At 35.7% G+C, this 25,295-nt stretch overlaps 1 protein-coding gene across 7 annotated transcripts in view; it reads left to right on the forward strand.

The window, feature by feature from the left end:
- The window catches only part of LOC121431393 (phosphatase and actin regulator 2-like), a 58,910-nt gene that overhangs the window by 401 nt on the left and 33,214 nt on the right, over positions 1 to 25,295 (forward strand). Inside the window, exons 1-5 of one of the 7 annotated variants that reach the window (XM_041628952.1) lie at positions 68 to 1,142; positions 6,316 to 6,489; positions 17,429 to 17,602; positions 24,108 to 24,149; positions 24,699 to 24,740. In XM_041628952.1, the coding sequence (XP_041484886.1) occupies positions 6,390 to 6,489; positions 17,429 to 17,602; positions 24,108 to 24,149; positions 24,699 to 24,740 (358 nt within the window). In that variant the 5' untranslated portion in view covers positions 68 to 1,142; positions 6,316 to 6,389. Of the gene's footprint in view, positions 1 to 67; positions 1,143 to 6,315; positions 6,490 to 17,428; positions 17,603 to 24,107; positions 24,150 to 24,698; positions 24,741 to 25,295 lie in introns of those variants that run through there. The other 6 variants (XM_041628953.1, XM_041628954.1, XM_041628951.1 and 3 more) reach the window with 6 other exon arrangements.

Below are 25,295 nucleotides of genomic sequence, written 5' to 3' on the forward strand. Positions count from 1 at the left end.
ATGTTTAATCCTAAAATAAAAAGAATGATTAAATTCTGTGAGATATGTTTTACCCATTTTCGAATAGCAAATTCCTACGTAACCGAACTTCCGGGTTTGACTGTAGAGGAGCGAACACATCTACACCACCAGCTGAGGCACTATGCACCCACGACTCCTGGGAGTTGTCCCGGTTTGTTATGGCGTGCAATCCCCTGTTGCAGCGGAGCACAGTCACAGCCGAGGTCTGTTCGATCTGAACATCTGAGCAGCTAGGCGCGCTCGCCATCAGTTTTGTTAATTTCGGTTCAGCCTAGCCCTAGGTCTCAGCTAAGCTTTACTGACTTGTCATACAGTCAACAAGAAAATTATGTATAGATCTACATGTACTGATGTAGACTAATTATGCCTTGAAATGATGGTAATCTGTCAAGTGTCATTATTGCATGGTATCATGGTTGATGTTTAAAACAAATTGACTGATGACGTGCTAAACTTGGTCCAGCTCATTGAGTTAACTTGGATGGAATTTCAAGATTGTTGGGTTTGCCTTGGCCTTGGTCTTGTCTTCCAAATGTCTGAGACGGATTTTCCTTTTTTCAGGTAAACTCAACAGGGCAAATGAGAAATATTCTTGCCTCTATTCAATCTAAGTTAGATTGTGAGAACAAAAACAGTCACCACCAACATTAATTTATTTTTTTTGTCCCATCGAGAACTTAGTAACACAAATTTATTTTAAGGATATTGTGACCAAGAACAAGATTCATGCCTACATCAAGTAACTCTTGTAATGAGAATGTACTTTTTGACTCCAGACTTGTGATGATTAAGATTGATCGCCTGAAATAATTTGCATCAAAGGCTGGACACATCGCCACCTTATCGTGGAAATATTTCATCAACGGTTTAGAACTTCGGCTAAATATAGGTCCAGATTCAGCTGAGCCAAAGTCATTAGTCACTGGATTTATTTGGTCGTCATTTATTCTTTGTGTGTAACAAGGACTCACTAGACTGGATCCTGGATTTGAAATATTGGACTTGTGGATAATTTACAATGGATTTAACAAAACTCATGGAAGCGATAAGAAATCGGGCGGCCTCTGACGGGAATATTGTTTACGAGAACAATCGCAGCAACGCAAGGCTCTCGACGACATGTGAGTCAAGATGATGCATCATGCAAGCTTGTTGGTTGAAAAGTGTCCTGGGATTGCAAATTATTATTTTTTTAAACATTTTATTTTGCTATTGTTTTGAATGTGTTTGTCTTGTAATTCAATTGATTTCTAGCATGATATTTCTTTGTTTGATTTTGTTTTTAAATTTGTATTTGATTGAATTTAGATTTCTTTATTTTTTTTCTACTTTGTGCACCTTAATATAAATGATGGTATACAATAATATAAAATTAACATAAACTGGACAGTTGAATGAATAGTTGTAGATGTTCCTCAAAACCAATGTTTTAATATTGCTCTTATGCGTGGTACTGTATTAGTCTACATGTACATGAAAATTGAAATTACAAGCACTTTAAAATGTACAATGTACCTCTACAGTGTATGTCTTGTAAACTTGTAGTATTCACCTGGTCTACTGTCTACACAATGTATGTAATATCCATTATGCCAGAGGTGAACTGTACATACTGACGATAAAGAATATGTAGGGTCTTAGACTTAGGGTTAATAAAGGTCAAATCCACCCCAGAAAATATGAATTGATAGCTAGAAAAATCAAACTACATGTAGCATAATGCTGAAAATTTCAACAAATTCGGATGCGAAATAAAAAAAGTTAAATGACATTAAAGTTTCGCTTATTTTTCACAAAACTGATATGCACAACCCAGTGACATCCAAATGAAACAGTCGATGATGTCCCTCACTCACTATTTTTTTTAATTTGAATTATAAAATGTTTCAAGATTTGCAAATTTGACAATAAGGCCAACTTGACTGAACCATATGCATGTAGTATTAAACTAATTCCACATGTTCAGGAGGAATTTATAATTGTCTCCTTTGCTGCTCTTTGATATGACGTCACAAATCCAAAATTTAAGATTCTAATATCTTAATCTTTAATGGCCTTTCCTGATTCCTCACACTTTTACCAATATTTTTTGCTATTTCAACAGCAAACCTTTTATCAGGGTGAACTTCCTCTTAAATGGACAAGTCCACCCCAACAAAAAGTTGATTTGAAGAAAAAGAGAAAAATCCAACAAGCAAAACACTGAAAACTTCATCAAAACTGGATTTAAAATAAGAAAGTTATGCCATTTTAAAGTTTTGCTGAATTTCACAAAACAGCTATACATGTACGCTCATCTTGTTCGGTATGCAAATGAGGAGACTGATGACGTCATCCACTCACTATTTCTTTTGTATTTTATTACATGAAATATGAAATATTCAAATTTTCTCCTCATTGTCAAGTGAAACAACGCTTGATTCCTCCATGAACAGTTGGACCTACATGTAGCATTGCTTAAAACTACTTGATTCAGTCAGGTTGTTCCCTGTTTGTCAAATCTGTAAAAATTAAATATCGTACATGTATAATTAAAACAATAAAAAAACAAAAGAAATTGTGAGTGATGGACATAATTGACCATCGTATTTGCATGTCACTGAGTTGTGCATATCACTGTTTTGTAAAAAATAAGTGAAACTTTAAGATGTCATAACGTTCTTATTTTACATCTGATTTTGATGAATTTTTTCAGCGTCATGCTAGTTTGATTTTTCTCTATTTATTCGAATCAGTATTTTTCTGGGGTGGACTTGACCTTTAAGTGAGAGCCCTCACAGCCCTGTCAAGTTGCATTGCACATGTGGTTTAGAGAAAAGGTATTTGATTTATCTACCAGGGAATAATTTTAAATACAAATTTGAATAGTATTTTTGGTCATAAGAGAAAAGCTCTCTACTATGTACAGTCCTATGTAGAAATATGCTATACAAAAGACTATGCATAGCAGTCTTTCAAAAATGTGGTGAAGCAAATTGCAATGCGATACCAGGGAATTATTCCCCGATCAACAGACATGTTTTAAGAATTCACCCCTCCACCAAAATAAGTTTAGAATGAAAAGAAAATAAAAAGTTATAATACATCAAACGATATTTCCTCACTGTACAATAAAACATGTAGGTACCATGGAAACCTTATTAAGTTGTGATAGACTGCTGAGCCCTGTTATACATTTACCACTACATGGAGTTGTCACGATTGCAAAAGTTACTTGTACTTTTACATGTATACATGTACATGTATGTATGAAACACACCTCCATCGGGTGAAAAAGAAACTTGTCAGTGATTCCCAGTATAAGCTGTCCTGATGATTGAGGCTATGAGGAATCGTTACGAAAGTATTGGAGGAAAATTTCAAATGAATTAGATCCAAAGGAGAGATTGGACAGACATCATGAGCTCCTTCATTTTCATTTCTTTTTATAGCACATGTAGGCCTATGTTTTTCAATAATTTGTGAAAATAAGCTAGTAAAATGGATAATGTAATTTGAACTACATTGTGACTACCCAGATTTTGATTTTATTTGCATGCTCACCATGCAAACTATTTATGTAAAGTGGTGCCCAAAAGTTTAATAGTGAACCCCACAAAGGAACAGTGTTCACGTTTTGCCATGTTTTAGGCTGCGTTTATGCGACCTCAACCCAGAATCATGATTTGAATCACGATTTGAATCATGATTCAAAACAGCAACATGAATCACGATCAGACAGAATCAGCGTTTATACGACCATCTTTCTAACGCTGTTTCTCCCTGAATTCGGGCCGATCCAGTGCGCATCACAGTGCGCAGTTTGACACAGGAAGTATAGTTGCCTTTGGAACTTGAAGACAAGATTGATGAAAACAATGAAATATACAAACGATGCTACAACCTGGGGGTACAATACACAGAATGATAATTCCTAAATGCACGTGACAATTGGCATATACCGGTACTACACTGGCAATACTGCTCCACGAAACACAGCGCGTGCCTTTGAGTCGAACCCGGAAGTAGCACGACACAATGACGTCATAGAATCATGATTCAAATCACGATATCGTTCATACAACCTTTTTCGTTCGTGATTCTACAGAAACGTCTTTCAAAACGCCCCTTTTTCTGTGTTTCATGTTTGTGATTTGAAAGACGTTTATTTCCACTTTCGACTAAACGCAATCGTGATTCTGCAGAATCGTGATTTGAATCATGATTCTAATCATGATTCTAGGGTAAAAAAGTGTCGAATAAACGCACCCTTAAGGCTTAGACGTTGCATAGTGAAGTCAGGTGATAAATTATTACATTCAGCACAGTTTGTTTCTCTGGGCTCACCAAACATTGTTTCGCGTTGCCTAATTAGCATGAAGGAATGCATGGCGGGGTCCATTTTGAGCACAACTGTACTTTATTTTTTATTTTTCATCTTGAAACATCAATTGTGTGAACAGGTTTTTTCACAAAATCGAATTCAACTTCGACAATTCCATTTGTCTCACTTCTAAGTAGCCTTTTCTACATGTACATGTACCATTCTGTCAGATGTGGTGTACATGTAGTTATAGATGTGTTTTGTTGTTGTTGAGAAGACACCCTGAAGTCCTGAACTGACATTTACACATACACAGTTTGATAATAGTGATTACTGTATTTCCCTGCCATATTTCATGTCCATGTCATCAATGTTCTTCAAATGCTATATGTCAGTCATTCTCAATTACTTTTTTGGAAGCGCCACATTTCTTGTTGAGAATCGGTAATGCTCCACTATCCATTACGCAATATCAGCGGAGGGGTTCCAGAGGCCCCTGATGGGGGTCGAGGGGGCAGAGCCCCCAGAAGTTTTGGAATATGAGGCCTTTTAAATTGCCCATGCAGAGGTGCTGCAATTAATATCAACAGAAAAAATACAAATGCCAACAAACTATACAATATTAATATTAAAAGAAAAATGACCAGTGACTTGTTCACTGATACCACTAGTTCAGACTGTTCTGCACCAGATCTATTGGCTGAAGCAAGTGGCGTAATGGGTAAAAAAAATCAAGAGGGCTAGATATGGCAGCTGAAGTAAAAATATTGAACTTTTCAATACAAAAATATATATTTTGACATAATATTAAGATAATTCCACTCGTTCCCTTTCTTTCTCTTTCCCTTTCTCCTTTTTTTTCTTGGCCGTGAAACACATGGGGGCCCCCATCTGTACCCCAGTGGCTAAAGTTACGTTCCCCGATTTTGCAAGGGCTGAAAATTAGGCGTTACACTGCCCTAGCGCCCCAAACTACCCATCTTTCTCTACAACTCACGTGCATTCAGTTCGTCTTTAGCAAGAGTGCATGCAGACAATCACGGCAAGCAATACATCTGAGCATACATATATTTCACTTTTACAACTTCGGATTTTAATCGGCTCCGGAAACAAGGTTTCTGCTTGTTATGTCCCAAATTCATAATCTATTATGATCAGGATGTTCTTTAAATATCACATTATTTGATGTTTAACTCTTAACCAAAACTTATACTCTGGAAATTCAAAATTTATCGCCGTTGAAATAGAAATCCTACAAACGGGGTTTTCATATCACTTCTGTGGCACATTTGTAAGAATAAATAAAAAGGAGAACACCATCGATCCTCCATAATAGGGGTTATCGAGTGCTAAATTGGACAAAATTTGAGGAAATCAATTAGCAATTAAGTGTCAAGTAAAGAGTTTTTGTTTTCTCTTTGTATTAAAATGATCACCAAATCCTTATTTCCAGGTTACTGGTAGATACATTTTTATTTCCCCAATTTATCCTTATTTTTACTTTTTTTGATACCAACTCCCAAGCGCCACTCCGCAAGGCTCGGTGCGCCACAAGTGGCGCGCGCGCCACCATTTGAGAATCCCTGCTATATGTTGTAGGCCTACAATCCCTATGTACAATGTGCAGTACTACTTCATGTACTTTGTTCAGGGCTTTTAAAAGAACAGTGTAAAGGTACTCCTTTCTGAGCAGCCACAATGAAATTCGTTTGTCATACACAGTGTACAGTTATCATTCAACAATGTGTATACATTTCATGTACATACATGTATACATGTAGTTTTGTGTACAATATTCTGTCACCAAATGTTGATATGTAAATGTACCTATGTAAGTTGTTAACTTTACATCCATTGTTTTACCGTTTTGTTTGAATTATACTATTGATGTACTTTTGCATGTTGCGTTATTCTGCCCATTTTGCATGATCAATGTTATTTTGGCATATCTTCTTTTTGTTTTTCCTTCTTCCACCTCTTTTCCCCTGCAGCTATCTCCATCTATTGTTGAATTTTGAACTTTGACCCCACAGTAGGGGAATCCCCTGCTCTTCTCCAGGTTATCATGGCCGAGGTCAAGGATAGAAGTAGGTCGCGGTGGACCTTCAGGTCATGGCGAAAGTCTATGAGGAAGAAAAACAAGAACAAAGAGCAACAACCTTCAAGTATATACAGATATTTTTTTATTTTCCTTTGTTTTAAATTAAATCACTTCAAATATCTTGCTACACTTGCTTGCATTTTCACCCACAAAATCTGTTCAATCACTTGTACAATGTTGAATTTTCTACATGTATGTACTTACATATTTATTCTCCTTTACTGTGCATACAGTACATCTACATGTACATGTATACATGTAGCGCCTACTGCACATGTAGATCTAGAATTCTAACGAAAGTTATAACATCATTCGGATCCATCTGCATGTATTTTCATCAAGCCTAGATGTACATTACATGTTTTCAACCGTCTTGAGCACATGTTTTGCTTCAACTACATAATAGTACACTGTATAGTTACATTGTACACTCGTCTCCGACAATTGACAAGTACAAATACATGTACATACATGTAGCACGCTAGTGTACATGTGGACTCTGTTTTACAAATAGTTGCACATGATCTAAATTTTATTGATTTTGAAATTCCTACCATTTATAACTACACACAAATTTAGATCAATCTCAACATTTTGTTAACATGTAGATGAGGCCGTGCACCCCTTTCCTCTACTCTTCCCAGTTTCTCTTGCTTCTTCAATGTGCATCTCCTGCTCCATCTGTTGTCTTTGTTTTTCATGTCCTAGCATTTATGTCATTGTGCACACCTTTAAAAGAGTTCTTTAAATATCTGGTGGTTGGTAATGTGGTAAAATGTTTAACCCCAATAATGTAACTTTTTTTCTGTCAAACATACTTAACAAAATATACTAAACACACATTTTACAGGAAATACTCCTGGGGTGTATGGTGATGGTTCTCCTGCATTTTCTAGTCGTATAGGGTTTTAAAACTTCTAGTAGTACATGTACATGTATATTGTTGTGGTGCTTTTTAGATATTAACCTTGATTAAAAATCTCCTATTCTCCAAAACAGTGAATTACATGTAAATTCTGAAGCTCTCTTACTCTCGAGCTATTCTCAACTTGGTTGCATACTAAACAGACAGTCTGAAACTCACTGCAAGTAAATTAAAGGTCTAGTCCAGCTCAGAAAAATGTTGATTTGAATCAATAGAGAAAAATCAGAGTAAGCACAATGCTGAAAATTTCATCAAAATCGGATGTAAAATATTAAAGAAACATTTCAAAGTTTTGCTTATTTTTAACAATATAATTATACGAACGAGCCAGTTACATCCAAAGGAGAGAGTCGATGATGTCACTCACTCACTATTTCTTTTGTTTTTATTGTTTGAATTATACAATAATTCAATTTTTACGAATTTGACGATTAGGACCTCCTTGCCTGAAGCACATAATGTTAAAATAATGGAATTCCACGTGTTCAGGGAGGAATGAAACTTCATTTCACATGACAATGACGAGAAAATAAAAATATTTCATATAATAAAATACAAAAGAAATAGTGAGTGAGTGATGTCATCAGTTCCTCATTTGCATACTGACCGAGATGTGCAAATAACTGTTTTGTGAAATGGAGTGAAATTTTTAAATGTCATAACTTATTTTACATCCGATTTTGATTAATTTTTCAGTGTTATGCTTGTTGATTTTTTTCTCTTTTTATTCAAATCAAGTTTTTGTTGGGGTGGACTTGTCCTTTAAAGGGAAAAAGTGTAATTCATTGTCAATTTTTGTCATCAAGTGAATTTTAATGATCATGGGAGGGTTTCTTGCTCTGTGTTGATGTTTTGAATAGTTTGCATGCGGAAGGTACCAGCTTATTTATGTTTCATTTAATAAGGGATTCCCACAGTGATTGATGGAGGAAGTAAATATCAGTTGACAAGATGGTTGTTTTTTCAAACCTTCAGGTGGAATAACATTGAGGTCATATGCTAGTGGGTTTCATTTGCAGCTAGCCTGTGGTACTGCGAACTACTTTTCATGTGAGAAACGAAAATGAAATGGCAAAAAATTCTTTGTGCAGGAATACCAATAGGTCCCTCCTGTTTTAGCCTACATGTACATGTGATGTACTCTGTAGAATAGTATGTACATTTAGATGTATAATTTGCCAACAAAAAAATAAAGCACAGTAAATACAAATGAAATATGGAGTTTAATATAAATTTCATAAATTTCTGTCAGATCAATACGAAAATTCCCACCTTTTTTGTTCTATATGCATTTTCATCCACTATTTTTGTCTTACCTGCATAGCAGAGTGAGACTATAGGTATTGGCGCCGCTTTTCCGGCGACGGCGGCGTCAACATCAAATCTTAACCTGAGGTTAAGTTTTAGAAATGACATCATAACTTAGAAAGTATATGGACCTAGTTCGTGAAACTTGGCCATAAGGTTAATCAAGTATTACTGAACATCCTATTACAGTTTCATGTCACATGACCAAGGTCAAAGGTCATTTAGGGTCAATGAACTTAGACCATGTTGGGGGAATCAACATCAAATTCTTAACCTGAGGTTTTGTTTTTGGAATGTCATCATAACTTAGGAAATATATGGACCTAGGTCATTAAACTTGGACATAAGGTTAATCAAGTATCACCAAACATCCTGCATGAGTTTCACGTCACATGACTAGGGTCAAAGGTCGTTTGGGGTCAATGAACTTTGGCTGATTGTGAGTATTTGTTGAATTACATGTACCATCATAACTTTGAAAGTATGTAGGTCTAGTTCATAAAACTTGGACATAAGAGTAATCAAGTATCACTGAACATCCTGTGCGCATTTTAGGTCACATGAACAAGGTCAAAGGTCAATGAACTTTGGCCATAATGGGGGTATCTGTTTAATTACCATCATTACTTTGCAAGTTTATTGATCTGACTTTTGAAACTTGGACGTACATGTAATAGTAATCGAGTATCACTGAACATCCTGTGCAAGTTTCAGGTCACATGATCAAGGTTAAAGGTCATTTAGGGTCAATAAACTTTGGCCGAATGGGGGTATTTGTTGAATTACCATCATAACTTTGAAAGTACGTTGGTCTAGTTCATAAAACTTGGACATTTTATAAGAGTAATCAGTATCACTGAACATCCTGTGCGCATGTTAGGTCACATGACCAAGGTCAAAGGTCAATGAACTTTGGCCATAATAGGGGTATCTGTTTAATTACCATCATTACTTTGCAAGTTTATTGATCTGATTTTTGAAACTTGGACATAAGAGTAATCAAGCATCACTGAATATCCTGTGCAAGTTTCAGGTCACATGATCAAGGTCAAAGGTCATGTGAGGTCAATGAATTTTGGCCACATTGGGGGTATTTGTTGAATTACCATCCTATCTCTGTAAGTGCATTGGTCTAGTTCATAAAACGTGGAAATAAGAGTAACCAAGTATCACTGAACATCTTGTGCGAGTTATAGTAGTTTTCAAAGTCAGCACTGCTGCTATGTTGAATCGCGTGATGCAGGTGAGACGGCAAGAGGCATTTTATACATGTAGGCCTACTAGTAAATTACAATGTATTTGGATGAAAATGTCCAAATATAAATCACTGGATATTTCTAGATATGATCTTGGCCTACATGTAGTAGGTCCATGCTTGAACTATAAAGGGTAATTGAAAAAAAAAGTATTGAGAGGGTGCTAGTCTGCCAGATATCAACTAACAAGAAATTAAAAGATTCAAATAAAAAAAAACCATCACCAAAACAATCAGCAGCCAATTACGCTTTCGCATTGTTGGGATGCTAGACAAAGATTCTGATGTAATTGGCCCTTGGCCTTTTTAATGCTTTTGTCGGGGTTTGAATTTAAAGATAAATGCCAGTTGTGACGATTTCAGAATGAGTTCGTACAGAATCCAATTGAATTACCACCAAAGTGTCTATTTGTATGAATAATAAAACGTGCCAAAGGATTCTGGAAGAAATTGTGTAACTGCTGAGAAATCAGCAAATAAGCATGGGATTCGGGTCAAGCGTCGGGCAGACATTCAAAGCAATAACACTGTCCCATGTGCGCTTATCCGTGTTGGTGATCTTTAGCGTGAACATTTTTCAGCATAGATTTCAAGATTTCACAAAGTTCAGTTATGTATGTAACTACCAGATCTAGATCCTCGATATAAAAAAGTGACAATTAAGCCTGTTTTTACAGAATTTTTCGTGAAATCAGTGTTTACTGCAACTACTTTCATAAAATCTTTTATGATGCATTGTTCTGAGTGGTACATTCTAGGCCTACATGTACATGTATGTACATGATGATATTCTAAACAGGGTCTGTATGTGATGGAAATAACTCTTAGTCTGTATAATTATAAATGGCAAGGTGGTGAGTCAGACCATACTTGGTTGTATGATCCTTCTAATAAACAGGAAACAGTAATGACTGCTTAAATTAGAAGACCCATTCTTAAAAAAAAAATCTCTATGGTATGCGATGATCGCATTTTAATTGAGCTTTGAAGTAAAAGAAATTAGCAGATTTTTGCCAAATGATTCTGGTAGAAAAAAAGAGTTTATCAAAAGTTTCATTACTTTATTTCGAAAGAATGTATTTATATAGGTCAAATGTTATTTGAAGTAAAAAAAATCATTGTGGTTTAATAAAATCACAAATTACTTCACTTCAATCAAACATTTCCTTTAAAGTGACTAAACAGTTTTATTCAGGGTTGAGACGGATACAGCTGCCTAAAAACCACATACACATTCACAGGCACATGTTTCAAAGCGTGTGTGCCGCCTTATCGCCTATCATGTATACTAGGTAAATCTCTGATTAGATTAGAAGCGGTTTCTGAAAATTGTATTAAAAACATCATTTTTATTGTTCATGTTTTTGTTTTTATCGATTTTATCTTACTTTTTCATTGCCTAAGATAATTCCTTTTTATTACCATTAATAAATTTCAATGATTTCAAATATCAATGAATGTTTAATGTGTGAGTTTAATGGTTAAATTTCACAATTTATTTGTTTTCTTTGCATATAGACCTACATGTATTAAAATGTGTCTGAGTATTAGGCCTAAAATACATGTAAACCATACCCAATTTTTTATTTCTAATTTTTGACAATTTATTTCTTTTCCTTTGGCATAGTATAAATTATGTCTGATAATTAGGCCTATAAAAGTAAACCAAACCCAATTTTGCCATTATACAATGAATACTGGATAGCTTGATACTACATTGTACATGTACATGAACATGTATCCAGCATGCAATAAAAACGTACATAGGTGTAGCCTTATTGATCTAGCAGCCTTTGACTACACACCCATTATATGATTATAGGGCTTCGGATTGTCGCTTGTTAGTAGGAGAAGGCGTGGAATGCTTCGAGCTGAAGAAGAATCATTATCAAAACACTCTGGTGTCTCAATTCACTACTTTTGGTGCTGCCCCGAATGCTAATATACCGGTAGTCAAGCATTGGCAAGTCCGAATGAACCCTGTGATGAGACTGTATAATGTATTGAAAATGATGGTTCTTTCAGAAGGTGAAGACGGGAGGGAGTATGCATGTATCATGAAATGTTTTGACAGATTTGCAATCAAATGCCCGTATTCTGAAGTCTGGTTTAACTTTTAAGGGATGGTCTGGGCTGAAAATATTTTCATCTAAATTGATTGAGTAAAATTCAAAGAGCAAAATGGTGAAAATTTCATCAAAATCGGATAACATTATTTAATTTCAAAGTTTAGCAATATTTTGTGAAAACAGTTATATGCATGTCGTCATGAATATTCATTGGGTGGGCTGATGATATCACATCTCCACTTTCCCTTTTCTTATGTTGTCACATGAAATCATAAATGTTTCATTTTTTCATACATGTGTAAATAATGTGTCTCCATTATGATGAAATAAGTTGCGGCAATGAATAACTAATGCACTTAATAAGTTGTCAATCCAATTGTTTTAGTTCTTGGTAAAATTTCTTAGAATAAACCTAATTTCATATAATAAAATACAAAAGAACAAGTGGGGATGTGACATCAGCCATCTCATGAATATTCATAAAGACATGTCTAGAACTGCTTTAGCGGAATACTGTAATGCAAATCTTTAACATTCAATAACCTCGGTTTTGATCAAATTTTGATCAAATTTTCAGCAAGCGCTCAGTGAATTTTACTAGATATATTGAGATATAAATATCTCCAGCCTAGACCATCCCTTTTTAAGACTATTGTCTAACCTAACTCTGTACTTATATTATGGAAAGCCAACTTTCCTTATATTGTATCTTTATTATTATTACTGGGTTCTTTCCTAACTAGTGAATGGTGAAGAAAGCAATCTTATTTCTCCCAAAGAAACAGTAAAGAATGGTTTGAGAGAAAATGAGCTGAGTGATGCATTGAAATTCCATGGTTAGAGATTTATGCCACTTTACACGTAGTTAAACAAAAACCTTTAAACCAGAGTTTAATCAAATTAAACCCAACTTAAGAATACACTCAATACAGGCCAAAGTGTCATTAGGTGGTTTCAAACCGCCTCGATCACAAGAATCCCTGTTAAATTACGAGAACTTTTTAAGGCTAAAAAATACCTGTTAATTATTCCTGCAATCCTGCATTCACACCTCCCTGAAACACATCCTTCGGGATAAGTTCCCGAAGTTACGAACATGTGCAGTGTGGTCTGATAAGCAGGCAAGGCGTGAGATTCAAAATCACTAGCCCAGCAGGCAGCAGCCACCCGCACCGCCACGCCCAATGACATGCTGGGCTAAAAGTTCCCGTAATTTGCTTTCACATTGCCAAAATACCTGCGACCTTGGAAAAATCCCCACGAAAGTTCTCGTAATTTTGCCAAGTACCTACTATTTAGCGGGTATTTTCTTTCGGTGAAATTACGCGTAGTTTGCTTTCACATTACCAATATACCTGGAACTGGCGAAATTCGAGGCGGTCTGAAACCACCTATAGAATAGTTTCTACCAGATTGTGACTTTAGTTGAATAGAGATAAACAAAAAAGTGATAAAGCTTGACTATTTAAAGATAAAAGAAAGTAGTTGCAGTAAACACTGATTTCATGAGAAAGTCTGTAAAACAAATGTTAACTGTCATAGATCTAGATATGGTATAGGGTACATTAACTTAAGTTCATGGCCTGTATTCGTCAGGTTTAACTTTACATGGTCTATATCTGTGCTAAAGTTATGGGAAGCCAAAAGTGTCAATTTTTGGTGATTCTTAATGTTTACTGTGCCCTTTCCTGATTCATCGATGGTGAAGACAATCATCTATTCACAATTATGAATGATTTGAGCGTCAAATGAGCTGCTATTTAAAACAAGACATAAGTATGCAGACATTTTATTTTAATCACGTACCAATTATCTTTCATATAATAACTTATCCTGTTTTAGGACCCACACAGTCTTTAAATAATTTGGGAAAGTGGAATGCTTTTGGGGGAATTAAATGGACGATTTGTGTACAGGGGAAGGTATAATTTCAGTCTGAAAGAAAATATAGTATAAAGTCATGTTAAATATTTAATCAGCCAATGATTAATGGTAAATATTTAGTGCAACATGATTACTGTAATGGTTTAAAGATGAACAATATCTGATTTTGGATGGTATAGATGATACTTATTGAGCATCACATTATTGACCCAACCTACCTACAAGTATACCACACAAAAATTGTATCAAATTATTTAGGACAATAATAGGCCCCTAATCTTTTTGGGATTATGTAATACTATTAGATTCATGATGAGTTTTTCATTTTTTTTTCTTGTAAAATGCAGATTTTAGACCCATATTTCTTGGTATCCTTAAAAATGTGAACATCTTATAATTGATTATATTATATTTATATATTTTTTCTAATTCTAATAATAGAAATGATATACATGTAATATACAGTTGTAATATAAACAGTGATTTGATTATGAAAACAAATCTGGGTAAAAATGGGAGAAGATCTTTCATATTATGACATGGTTACTAGCATTTGGTTCCAGGAAATGAACAATGTCCAAGTACATTCCGGAGTCAGCCTTCAATGTGTCTAGCTCCCTCTATCTCCCTTGGGCAGCCAGTCTTCTTAATGAATGGCCAAGGGGAAGTTCGACTGGATTTTCTCATTAATTACCCCTCCAGGTTTATGTACCTTTTCTGATACACTCACACACACACTACTGCAGCGTGATGCATCCTCAGTATCTCACCACACACTGCACACACTATCAAACACACGATCTACACATTTTAATGATGAACACTAGATTATCATGTTGAGATTAAAACCTATTTTTATACTCTTTGCTTTCAACCACTTTCAGTCAAGCTCGTACTTTCATCTCCAAACACAGACATCATTCCTTTTCCATTGCAATCCTCTCGGCATTATATTTTTGTGAAGTCAATCCAGGAGAAATGATAACTGAAGGATTCCACTAGCTTCTTATTAAAGATTGTCTTCGATAATCAAACATACAGTAATTATTTCTAAAGAAGCTTTTTCTTCAGATGGACAGATCTTTATGATTAATCTTAAAAGAGTGGATTCTAGCTTTTTGGATTAATAGGAACTTCTATATTAAAACAAAACTTCTTGAATATTGCAACTACTGCATATCTGTTTCATGTGAGTATGATTTTGTTTTTATTGTTATTAGACGAGCTAGAATATTTACTTGAAATTTTAAAGAAAAAATGGCCATCAGATATCGGCCATCAATGATCAAATATTTACATGTAGGCTAGTGAAATCTGTGAAAACATGCAAATTATGTAGTTTAACTATTTGTTAGGGAGTTGTAATAAATTGCAATTGACTAGATAAGCTGAACTATGTAGTTATTCTTGTTATTTTTTATTATTAATATTATTAGTATTATCATTTTTATTATAAAATCATTATTATCATAATTATGATTATTATCATCATCATCTTCATTATTATCATCATTATTAGTATTGTATATGCTGACTGTGGTATCGTATGTGTGTGATCAAACAAAAACAAAAAACAAATGAAAGTAAGAATTTTTTTTTTCAAGTAAAAATTACAAAACATGTACAACCACAATTCGGAGTACAAATATGTTAAGAACACACACAAATCTCTTGTTTACAGGATATATAAATGTATGTGCAACAAATATGTTTTGCTCTTTCAAATTATTTGATTAAAGTTGTTGTATGGATGTGATGTGCTACACTGTACTCTAATCATTAGAGCTTGATTTGATTAGTAGCTTTTACAGACTTCTATCAAAAAAACCTCTCAAAGTGCTATAAAGAAGGCCTGCTTGATGCATTTTCACATTTTTATATTTGGGCTTTTTCTTGTTTTTCCGCATATATCTTCCTTTCATTGTTTTTACAATGTGGCACTAATATGTATCCTTTTGTATCTCTTCTTTGTTTAATATCACTTTCTTTTTCTTTTTTTTTCTCTTCCTCCTTCTTCCTCTTGTGTTTCTTGTTCTTGTTCTTTCAGACGGTGAGACCTTTCCTTTGTCATTTTGTTTTTTTACTGTATGCATATTCTCTCCTTTGTGTTCTCATTCTACATTCCCTGTATTCATTCCTTTACAAGATCTAAAATAGATAATCTGGCAAAAATTAAGATATCAAGGCATGAAGTTCTGCTTTTGATTCTTATATTTATCTTTATTTTCCTTATCTTCTTTCCTCTGTCTTGGGAAGTAACATTTCAAGAAGACTTTTGCTAATTTGCCCTTTGTAGTTCCAATGAATTATTTAATTGTGTGGGTTAAAATGGACTAATATTGTTCTTTGTAGGTTTGTGAGATTTCTAAAATAAATGTGTTTTATTAATTTAAAAATACTGTTTGGCATTCACTTGATACTAATTCCATAACACATTGCACCTCGAAATTCACTTTTGCTCATTACACCATCAAATGAATTTCATCTTGCACATCTACATTTAGGGTGCCATAGCACAAAAAATTGAAATCAATTGCCAAATGACAATGACCATTCAGGACTCCCGTTGCATGTCTGCATTGTTCAGCATACCCTCCTATCAACCAATCAAAACCGTTGTTCAAAGATTGCAATTGATCATCAATAATTGTGCTATGCTGCCCAGATTTTAGTGTGTACATACAATGTACATGTAATAAAAACACTTGCATAAATTTGCATTTTTAATGCATGTTTTGTCTTGCTCAAAGTATTTGAAATCGAAAACACTCATTCAAGCAATTATTTGAATTAGTGTGGTGTATTAAAGTATTTTGCACCGAGCACTGCAGTGATGTAATTTTGTTTTCATACTATCAAGCATTCGTAATGTTTTGCTGTATGGTATTGGAGAGCTTTTTGACATGGTTTTGTACTTTGGTGAGAGGATTTCTTCCTCTCCACCTCTTGATTGTGCTGAGATATATGAGTATAAAGGTGATTTCAGGAAACCCGGGACTGGCAAATACAACAGTGTTGCCATATAGAAGCATAACTTTCACTGAAATTATTTACCCATCGCATTTTAAAAATCAGCCTTCATGCAAATTATTTCTTGTTTAATATTCAAACACTGATCAATGTTAATTCATGATGTATTGTTTGTTTAATTGTTTCAATTATGAAATAATATCCAATTGTATAATTGCATTGATGGCTATAAATATCCACATTCCATACTAATTTTATTTATTTCTAAAGTAAGCATGTACTTTTTGTCACTGGCATACGGGTGGGGGGGGGTAGAAAAAAATACTTCCAACAACTAATGAAAGGGTAAAGTAACTATAAATTGATTTTCTGCATGTTACATGGAATTCTCACTAAATTAGAATTCATAACATAAAAGGTTTCCCTTTTTCAGCTTGTTCACAATGAATTTCCAATTTCTTCATTATATTATGTTCTGAACCATGTTCTAATCCCTCAATTATTTGGAGGGCTCAGTACACTTTGGCTGGTTGTAGGCCTGCTTATTGTTTTATTCTTTCTTTGTTTCCTCTTTTGGCTGATCTTGTTTTAGCTGCTTGTGATGACAGTCAGATAATGTACAGTGCAGAGACTACGAAGGATGAAGATGGAAAGACCAGCGAAAAGATCACAGTGACGGCGTCCCCCGCTGACAAGAAGTCCAAGAAGATGTCCTTATCAAAGCTGTTTAGACCCTGGAAATGGAGAAAGAAGAGGAAGTCTGGAGGTAAGACTAATGCTTGCAAGTGAACTGTAGAGTACATTTTGCCCGGGGGGGGGGGGGCAGTCAAATGTACTACTTGTAATACTGTACACACGCGTGGCCAAATTATTTCCAAACACCCCCTAAACGGGTTTTTGTCTGTGTGCCAAATAACCCCCGAAAGTTTTTAGCGAGCTTCATTAACACATTTTGGCCCCTAAACTAGTTGTCACCAGAGTATGACCCCTAAACAAGTTTTGTCTCCTTGCTAATTTAAATATAGACAAACTATATTCATGGGTGTTGCATACTCCCCAGTGCAGGAAGAACCTGAACACTTTTCAGAAATGAGGAGGAAAAAGCCCCAAGTAAAAGCTTTGGGGGAAAAGCATACCATAAGCACGTTTGGCTAGTCTTAGAAAAAAAAAACTTTGGAAAAAAAAACCCTTAATACGTTTGACCATATTGACCAGTCTTTCAAAACCACCCTTATTTTTACAAATCGGTGTTTTTGATTCCCTTATCAAGTGCATGTGCGGCCTGTTTCCAAAACTGAAAAAAACCACCCCTTTAAACATGTTCTTGGGGTCACGCGTGTGTACAGCAGTATATAACTGCCCATCCCCCCCATGACATTTTGAGGTGTCGTGGCCGATTGCCACAGCAAGAGCCGTAGATTTTTTTTTTTGGGGGGGGCTTGTACAATAACATAAATTTGATTGTGATTTTGGTATGGTCAGCCCCCAACTTTCAGCTCAGGCCCCTGCACGGCACTAAATTATGTGAATCTTGGTACTCGAAGGTTACACTGAATTCCCAGGTGTGTGTGGTATATGTAACGCTTCGCTGTATTGGTTGGATCATGTGCAGAGGACAGGCACTGCTGTGTCACCAATGAGATCATGCGTGAAATGTCATGTGTGTGTCGGTGAGCAAGCATAGAATAGAATTTAGTCAGAATGAAGTGTTTGTGAAACACCCCCCCCCCCCTCCCCTCTCATCCCCTACTAGTAGGTTGACACACATAAAGTCCAAACAATGGTACACACTGTCTAAATGCAGAATATGATGTAAGGTGTAACAAATGTTACCTGAACCTCTGTCCCAGTGCTGTGCATTGAGTTTGACTTAAAAAAATTAACATTCATACTCAAATTCTACACACGCTAGTGACTCCACCCGCAAACTGCTTTCTCTCTGTTATAACCATGGGTGAACCTCCTCCTCCCCCTCCCCACTATTCTGACCCCTTTATACATGCACGCAGGAAAGTACCCGATGAATCTGTCCAATTATATGCCTTGCTTGAAGCCACTTTTTTCTCACCTTCAATGTATTTCTTTTGCTGTTATGGATATTTTTCTTTTCCTTTATTTTTGTGTGTCTTACTTATTTTATTCATTCATTTATTTATTTGTTTGTTTGTTCGTTCATTCATGCATCCATCCATCCACCATCCATTATTTATGTATTCTTTTCTCTTCCAATATAAAGCTTTCTTCTCTTCCAATGTAAAAAAGCAGCACAATTTATCTACATGTAATCACCAGCTTATGAATGTGACATTTACATGTACATGATTGTAAGACATAGAGCCTGTACAGAGGGATGAAATACCTCCCCTCCCCTCCCCCCCCCCCCCCCCCCCCCCCCGGGCAGCACTTTGTACCAGATTATTACAATGTAGAGGAATCAAAAAGGAAGTTCCCTTCCCCTCTGTTAGAGCCAATAATCACTGACAAATTTGTAATTAGGACTTCAATCTTCACATGGTCACAGGGCTTCCCAATCAACGCGCCCTTCTACATGTGATGGGAAAATCACGAGAGACCCTATTCACACTACAAAATTAATCTGAACATATAAACCAACTACAGAGCATTGTAAGGTACAGTGTAGGGCTATTATGTTCATGTAATTGGTATGTGGCCTCTGAAAGTTTTAAGAACTATAAAGGTACTGTCACTGGGTTTATGTGATTATGATCATGAATGTAAGAATAATTCATGATTTAGCAAGGATAATTTTTTTTCGGGGGGGGGGGGGGGGGGGGGTGGGCGGGCTTCTTTTCACAATTTACTGTCTTTAGCTGCAACATTGGATATTAAAACTTATACAATGTACGTATTGCAATGAAAAGGGATTTTCCAGGGTTTGGGGGGCTAATTCACCCAGAGCCACAAAAAGTTTATCGTAAAAATAGCAGAAAAAATAACTAAAAATATTGCCGAAGGTTTGAGAAAAATTCATCAAGTAATTAAAAAGTTATCAGAATTTCAATGATTTGATTTGTGACGTCATATGCGAGCAGCATTCCTACATAGTGAATGGTTAAAAATCAATGAAATGTCATTTTCTCAGAAAACTGATAATGGTTTTCACTGTACCTTTTGTATATCAATAGACAAATCATTTCACACCCGATCATGAATAGAAAACAAAATTAAGTCATCAGGAACCATACAAAATTTGAAATTCATGCATTTTATATTACATAACAAATGGGGCAGCTGCTCGTTTATGACGTCACAAATCCAAAACTTTGAACTCTAATAACTTTCTTACTCTTTAACGGATTTTCCTCAAACCTTCACCAATTTTTTTACTATATTTTCTGCTATTTTTACAACAACATTTTTTTCAAGGTGAACTTCCCCTTTAAAATGTGTTTGTTTGGTTAACTTTTAAAAATCTATGTATAGAATCACTATCAGGTACATTGTATGATATTTTTTCCCTTTTTTTTAATATTCATGGTCACCTGAAATAAAAAATTTCATAGGAATGAGCAATGATCAGGAACACTTTCATCTCGAACCAATACATGCTGTATAGAGGCAGGATACTATTTTAACCTTCATACACATCTACATGTATTCAACACAAGTTAATTTGTATGAATGGTATAACCTTCCTATCTAATGGACGGCTGTACATGATGTATGACAGCCAAATGCAATTAGTTGATCTTCTTCGCCACTAGAGATGACCTTATACCTGATATTTACATTAGATGTATAAAAAGGGACCCTTTTGACGGATGATTTTGATTTCATATTGGAATAGACAGGGTTGTATCTTTTCCTTCTGGAATACAGTTAGCAAAATCAGAGAAAAACAATAATTATGCCTTTTAATAGTCAAACTTAGGCCGTGTTTATGCTTCCACTTTCCAGGCCAGAATCACGTTTTCCAAACGTGATTAGTCCAAAACACGGTTGCATCCATGCTTACTTTCATGTAAACGCTGTTTCAAAACGCTGATCGTAAACTCACAAAAACGTGCGTTTGTAAACGTTGTTTGACCAGAATCAGGCTTTCTGGGGAAGCATAAACAACCACGATCGTAAACGTGTTTAAATGACGTCATTTTGTACATGCTTCCGGTGAGATGAAAATCCGCGGGCAAATAGAGTCGTATTGCTCCATGTTATCTCTACGTAATAACAACAATTGGGAAAAAAAAACTTTCAAAAAAAGGCGCGCCCAAATTTGACCTCGCTTTACGATGCGAAGCCAGCTGGAGATCATGATTTGCTCTGAAAAGTGAAGCATAAACAGCACTCCCAGAACCACGTTTACGATCGGCGTTTTGAATCGATGTTTGAAATCGCTGATTCTGTCCTCACAATGGAAGCATAAACACACCCTTAGACTCCAGACTTAACATTTCATATCAGTCTGTGTTTTCAGACTGCCTCACAGTTCGTCAGTTCTAGGTATTTTGTGATCGGGAAATTTGCTCAAATCTACGCCGATAAGAAAATATTAGTTGATTTTGGCAGTGTTACGCGTATTATCCCCGAAAGACCTGCAATGAAATAGTACTTGTCCACATTACAAGAACTTTCGTGGTGATTTTTCCAAGGTCGCAGTTAATTTGGCAGTGTTAAAGCAAATAATGGTAACTTTCTTTTGATATAGCCCAGCGTGTAGTTGGGCGCAGGCGCCGTGGCTGGCTGCTGAGCTGGCGATCTTAAATCTCGCGCCTTGCGGCCTGCTTATCAGACCGTACAGCGCATGCTCATAACTTTGAGAAATTGCCCTCAAAAGGGTCTGCTTCAGGGAGGCCTATGAAGGCGGAAATTAATTATCAGGTATTTTATGAAGGCCTGAGCAAGTTCTCGTAATTCAATGGGTACTCTGGTAATCAAGGCGATCTGAAAACTTGTAAATGACATGTGCCATCGGATTGTTTTCTATTTGATTTTGTTGGTGTGACTTCTCTATGGATGTACATGTACTGCCCAAGAGGGAAAATAAGAAAGCACTGGCAGTGCATTCACTCTGCAGTACAGCACTAATGTGAAATTATCGACCTAAAAGGAGACAGTCCTGCATTGCCATGGCAACGCAGAAGGATATTTCCTAACACCGTTGCCTTAAAATGGTTCGTGAAAGGTTAGAAGAAATTTTCTTGAAAGGCTTTTTATTAAAGTAGTCATCTGAAAAAAAGGCACGGATGGGGGCTCGATGGAAGTGAATTAAGAAATCAAGAGGTAGGGAACAAAAAGAATGATCTAGAACTGACAACTGTTATAAGTTACCGAAATCCCTGCATGTGATTGGCTCAGAAGGTACATGTAAATAGTCAGTGAATAGTTCTGACAAAGGTTCTTCATGAAGCACTCCTGTGGTGTTTTATGTGACAAATTAAGTATCTTGTAAAACCTAAAAAGGTGATTTTAACAAGTTAAAATTAAAGAAAATTTTATCTATTAGATCTTGGAATATGTAATAAAAATAATAGGCATTTATATAATGCCATCTATCTAGAAATATTCTATTCCGAGGCACGATATTATTATTACTCCAGCTTTTAGCTGGAGCTGCCTTTCAGCGCTCATGCCTTCAAAGAATTAATCATGCTGGGTAACCCATTCACCTCACCTGGGTTGAGTGCTGCACAATGTGGATAAATTTCTTGCTGAAGGAAATTACGCCATAGCTGGGATTGGATCATTGGAACCCACGACCAAATTCATGCGCACATCAGCAATATGAAAAAAAGCTTATAAATTGCATGTACTTGACATATTCCATACCGCACGTTGCTACAGAACTAGATACAATGCACATCTCCTTGTTGATCTGAGTAACATCTCATCCCATCCCAATTAAGAAATACACCTTCAATATCAAGCTCAACTTCTCCCTTTAAATCAGGGATCTGTCTAATTAATCTCCCAGATACAACCCCCTTTTGAACTGTATACCCAATTAACAATGAGGAAGTGAGCACAACATTTCATTGTGTACACAGTTCCTGTGTTTATATAACTACCTCCATGACAATGCAAAGTGGATATTATGAGTGTAATCTGCCAACTATGTTTTTTTCTATGACATCCTTTAGATCTTGGTTTCATTTTCTTTTTGTTGTTTGTCATTTTCTTGTTTTATATGTAGAGAGAGAGAAAGCATCAAGTTTTAAACATTCAGTTTATTCTAAGGTCCACTGATGTAAAGTAGACTCCATTCTCATCTCAACTCTCTTGGAACAAGTTTTCCTAAACCAGTTTTTATCAATTCGCGAGCATTCTCATGACCATCTTGTGACCTTGTTTCCAGAACTACGCCACGTAGAGTTGTCTTGTTGCTATGGAAACAACACTGAGGTCACATGTTTCTTGCAAAATTTGAATTAAACTGCAGCGTAGGCACATCATCTGTGTTTTGCACACTGCATGCATCGAGTAAAGCGCCCAATATGCACACACTATCGTACACTGTACTTTTGTGTGAAGATCGCTCCCGGAAGCCGCCATGTGCGCTAACCAGAATTTAGTAATAAGGCAAAGCGGTCTTAAAAACCACATCTTCAGGTGGATTTCCAATCTGATTTGGAAGGCCACTTAAAATTGCTTCTAAGACCGCGCTTCGAGCATTCCCATTTACACGACATTGATATCAACTATAAAAGTTTAAGGAAATAGATGAGAATAGGGTCGAAGATACCGTTCTCTTTCTACTTTCTAAATCTTGTTTACTGGAGAAACCGGTTTAGGAAACAAGTTGGGAAGATTGCTTTTCTAGCGTTCCCATCCGATCACCTGAAAGTGGTTTACGAAACCTCTTGTTACAGGAATGCTTTCAGTGGGGTCATATATTCGCACAAAAATTTTAAACCACATCATTGACAATCTACACACAGTGTGTTGAGTAGCGCGCTCAAAATGTGCGAAGATTGCTTCCTGAAGAACGGTTGTATCCTCACTTTATATGCTAAACCAGCCAGTTTTAACAAGGCAAAGCGATGTTGAAAACTACTACTGCGAGTGTTCTCATTACACGTTAGTTCTCAGTACACTAGTTTTAGGACAGTAATGAGAATGGGGTATACATATTTACATGTCAGGCTACACAATAAAAAAATAAGTTTATATTTTTCCCAGTTTGTTTCTTCTTTTTGTTTGTGTTACTCTTCTTTCTTTGTTGTTGTTTTTCTGTTTTCTTTCCTTCTCCCACTTTTACTTCAATATCACCCATTAATTCTATACATCTTTTTCCTACTCTTTCTACTCTATAGATGATGGGAAACAAACAGATGTGAACGAAACAGAAAAGCACAGTAAGTGATCATGGGACTTTCAAGATATCTTCATTAGTTTTTTATGAATCTGTATTCTTTGATGGTAAAATGAACAAAAAGTTCTTTAAACTGATAATTTTCAGAGAGAAATAACCATTGGATATTTATAGAGCTTTTTCTGCAGAGATGCCTGCTTATATGTACATGTAGGTGTTTGTTTCCTGACAGTTAATGATTTCCTGTAGGATTTTATGGAATACTGAGAGGAAATATGTTTTATGATAACAAAAAGTATTTGGTAAACCTATCAATATTGCTATACTATAATACCCTATGCAAAGAGGAAAGTAAAACCAAACTCCCTAGATTTGGTTTCATGAACTGCCTTTACATTGACTTTCAATGACAAATTTGCAAGAAAATCAATGAGAATTCAAAAAAAAAAGTTCCACAAGCAATCCCTTGAAATGGGATAAGCCTATCTCAATTGATACATTTGTAATCAATGCCTGTAATACAATTTACGTACTTTCAGACTATTATCAGAAATCATACATTCTATTTTTTATTCTTGTGATTTTTTTCCAGTAGTTCCTGGAGAAAACGGAGGAGCAGAAAGACTCCAAGGCGGTATGTGATATCTTGCCCTTGGATTTCATAACCAATATTTAGTCTTTCAGAAAGTTATGTGCGGCTTTCCAAATGACCGATTACCCTTTCTTGTGCGAATATCTCGATGTAGCAACTTAAAGGAGAATGAAACCATTGGAACATGATAGCTTGTGTGAAAACAGAAAAATCAAAGAAACAGATCAACAAAAGTTTGAGAAAAATCGGACAAATAATGAGAAAGTTATGAGCATTTGAATATTGCGATCACTAATGCTATGGAGATAGCAAATTGGCAATGCGACAAAGATGTGTGATGTCACTTGTGAACAACTCTCCCCATTACTTTAGTATATATTTCACTTGAATTGCCTCTTTTATCACATCTATCCATAGATCATGTGTTCTTTCTCCATGAGGGCATGTAATACATATTTTTTAAGAATACATCATGGATAAAGAGTTTGTATCATCATAAGAAAAAGCAAAGACATTTTGAGGGTATTTTATAGTCCACCAAAGGGAAAGTTGTTCATCAGTGACATCACAATTCCTTGTCGCATTGCCAATGGGAGG

This window comes from Lytechinus variegatus, chromosome 17, assembly GCF_018143015.1.
Source record: "Lytechinus variegatus isolate NC3 chromosome 17, Lvar_3.0, whole genome shotgun sequence".
Taxonomy (NCBI): Eukaryota; Metazoa; Echinodermata; class Echinoidea; order Temnopleuroida; family Toxopneustidae; genus Lytechinus; species Lytechinus variegatus.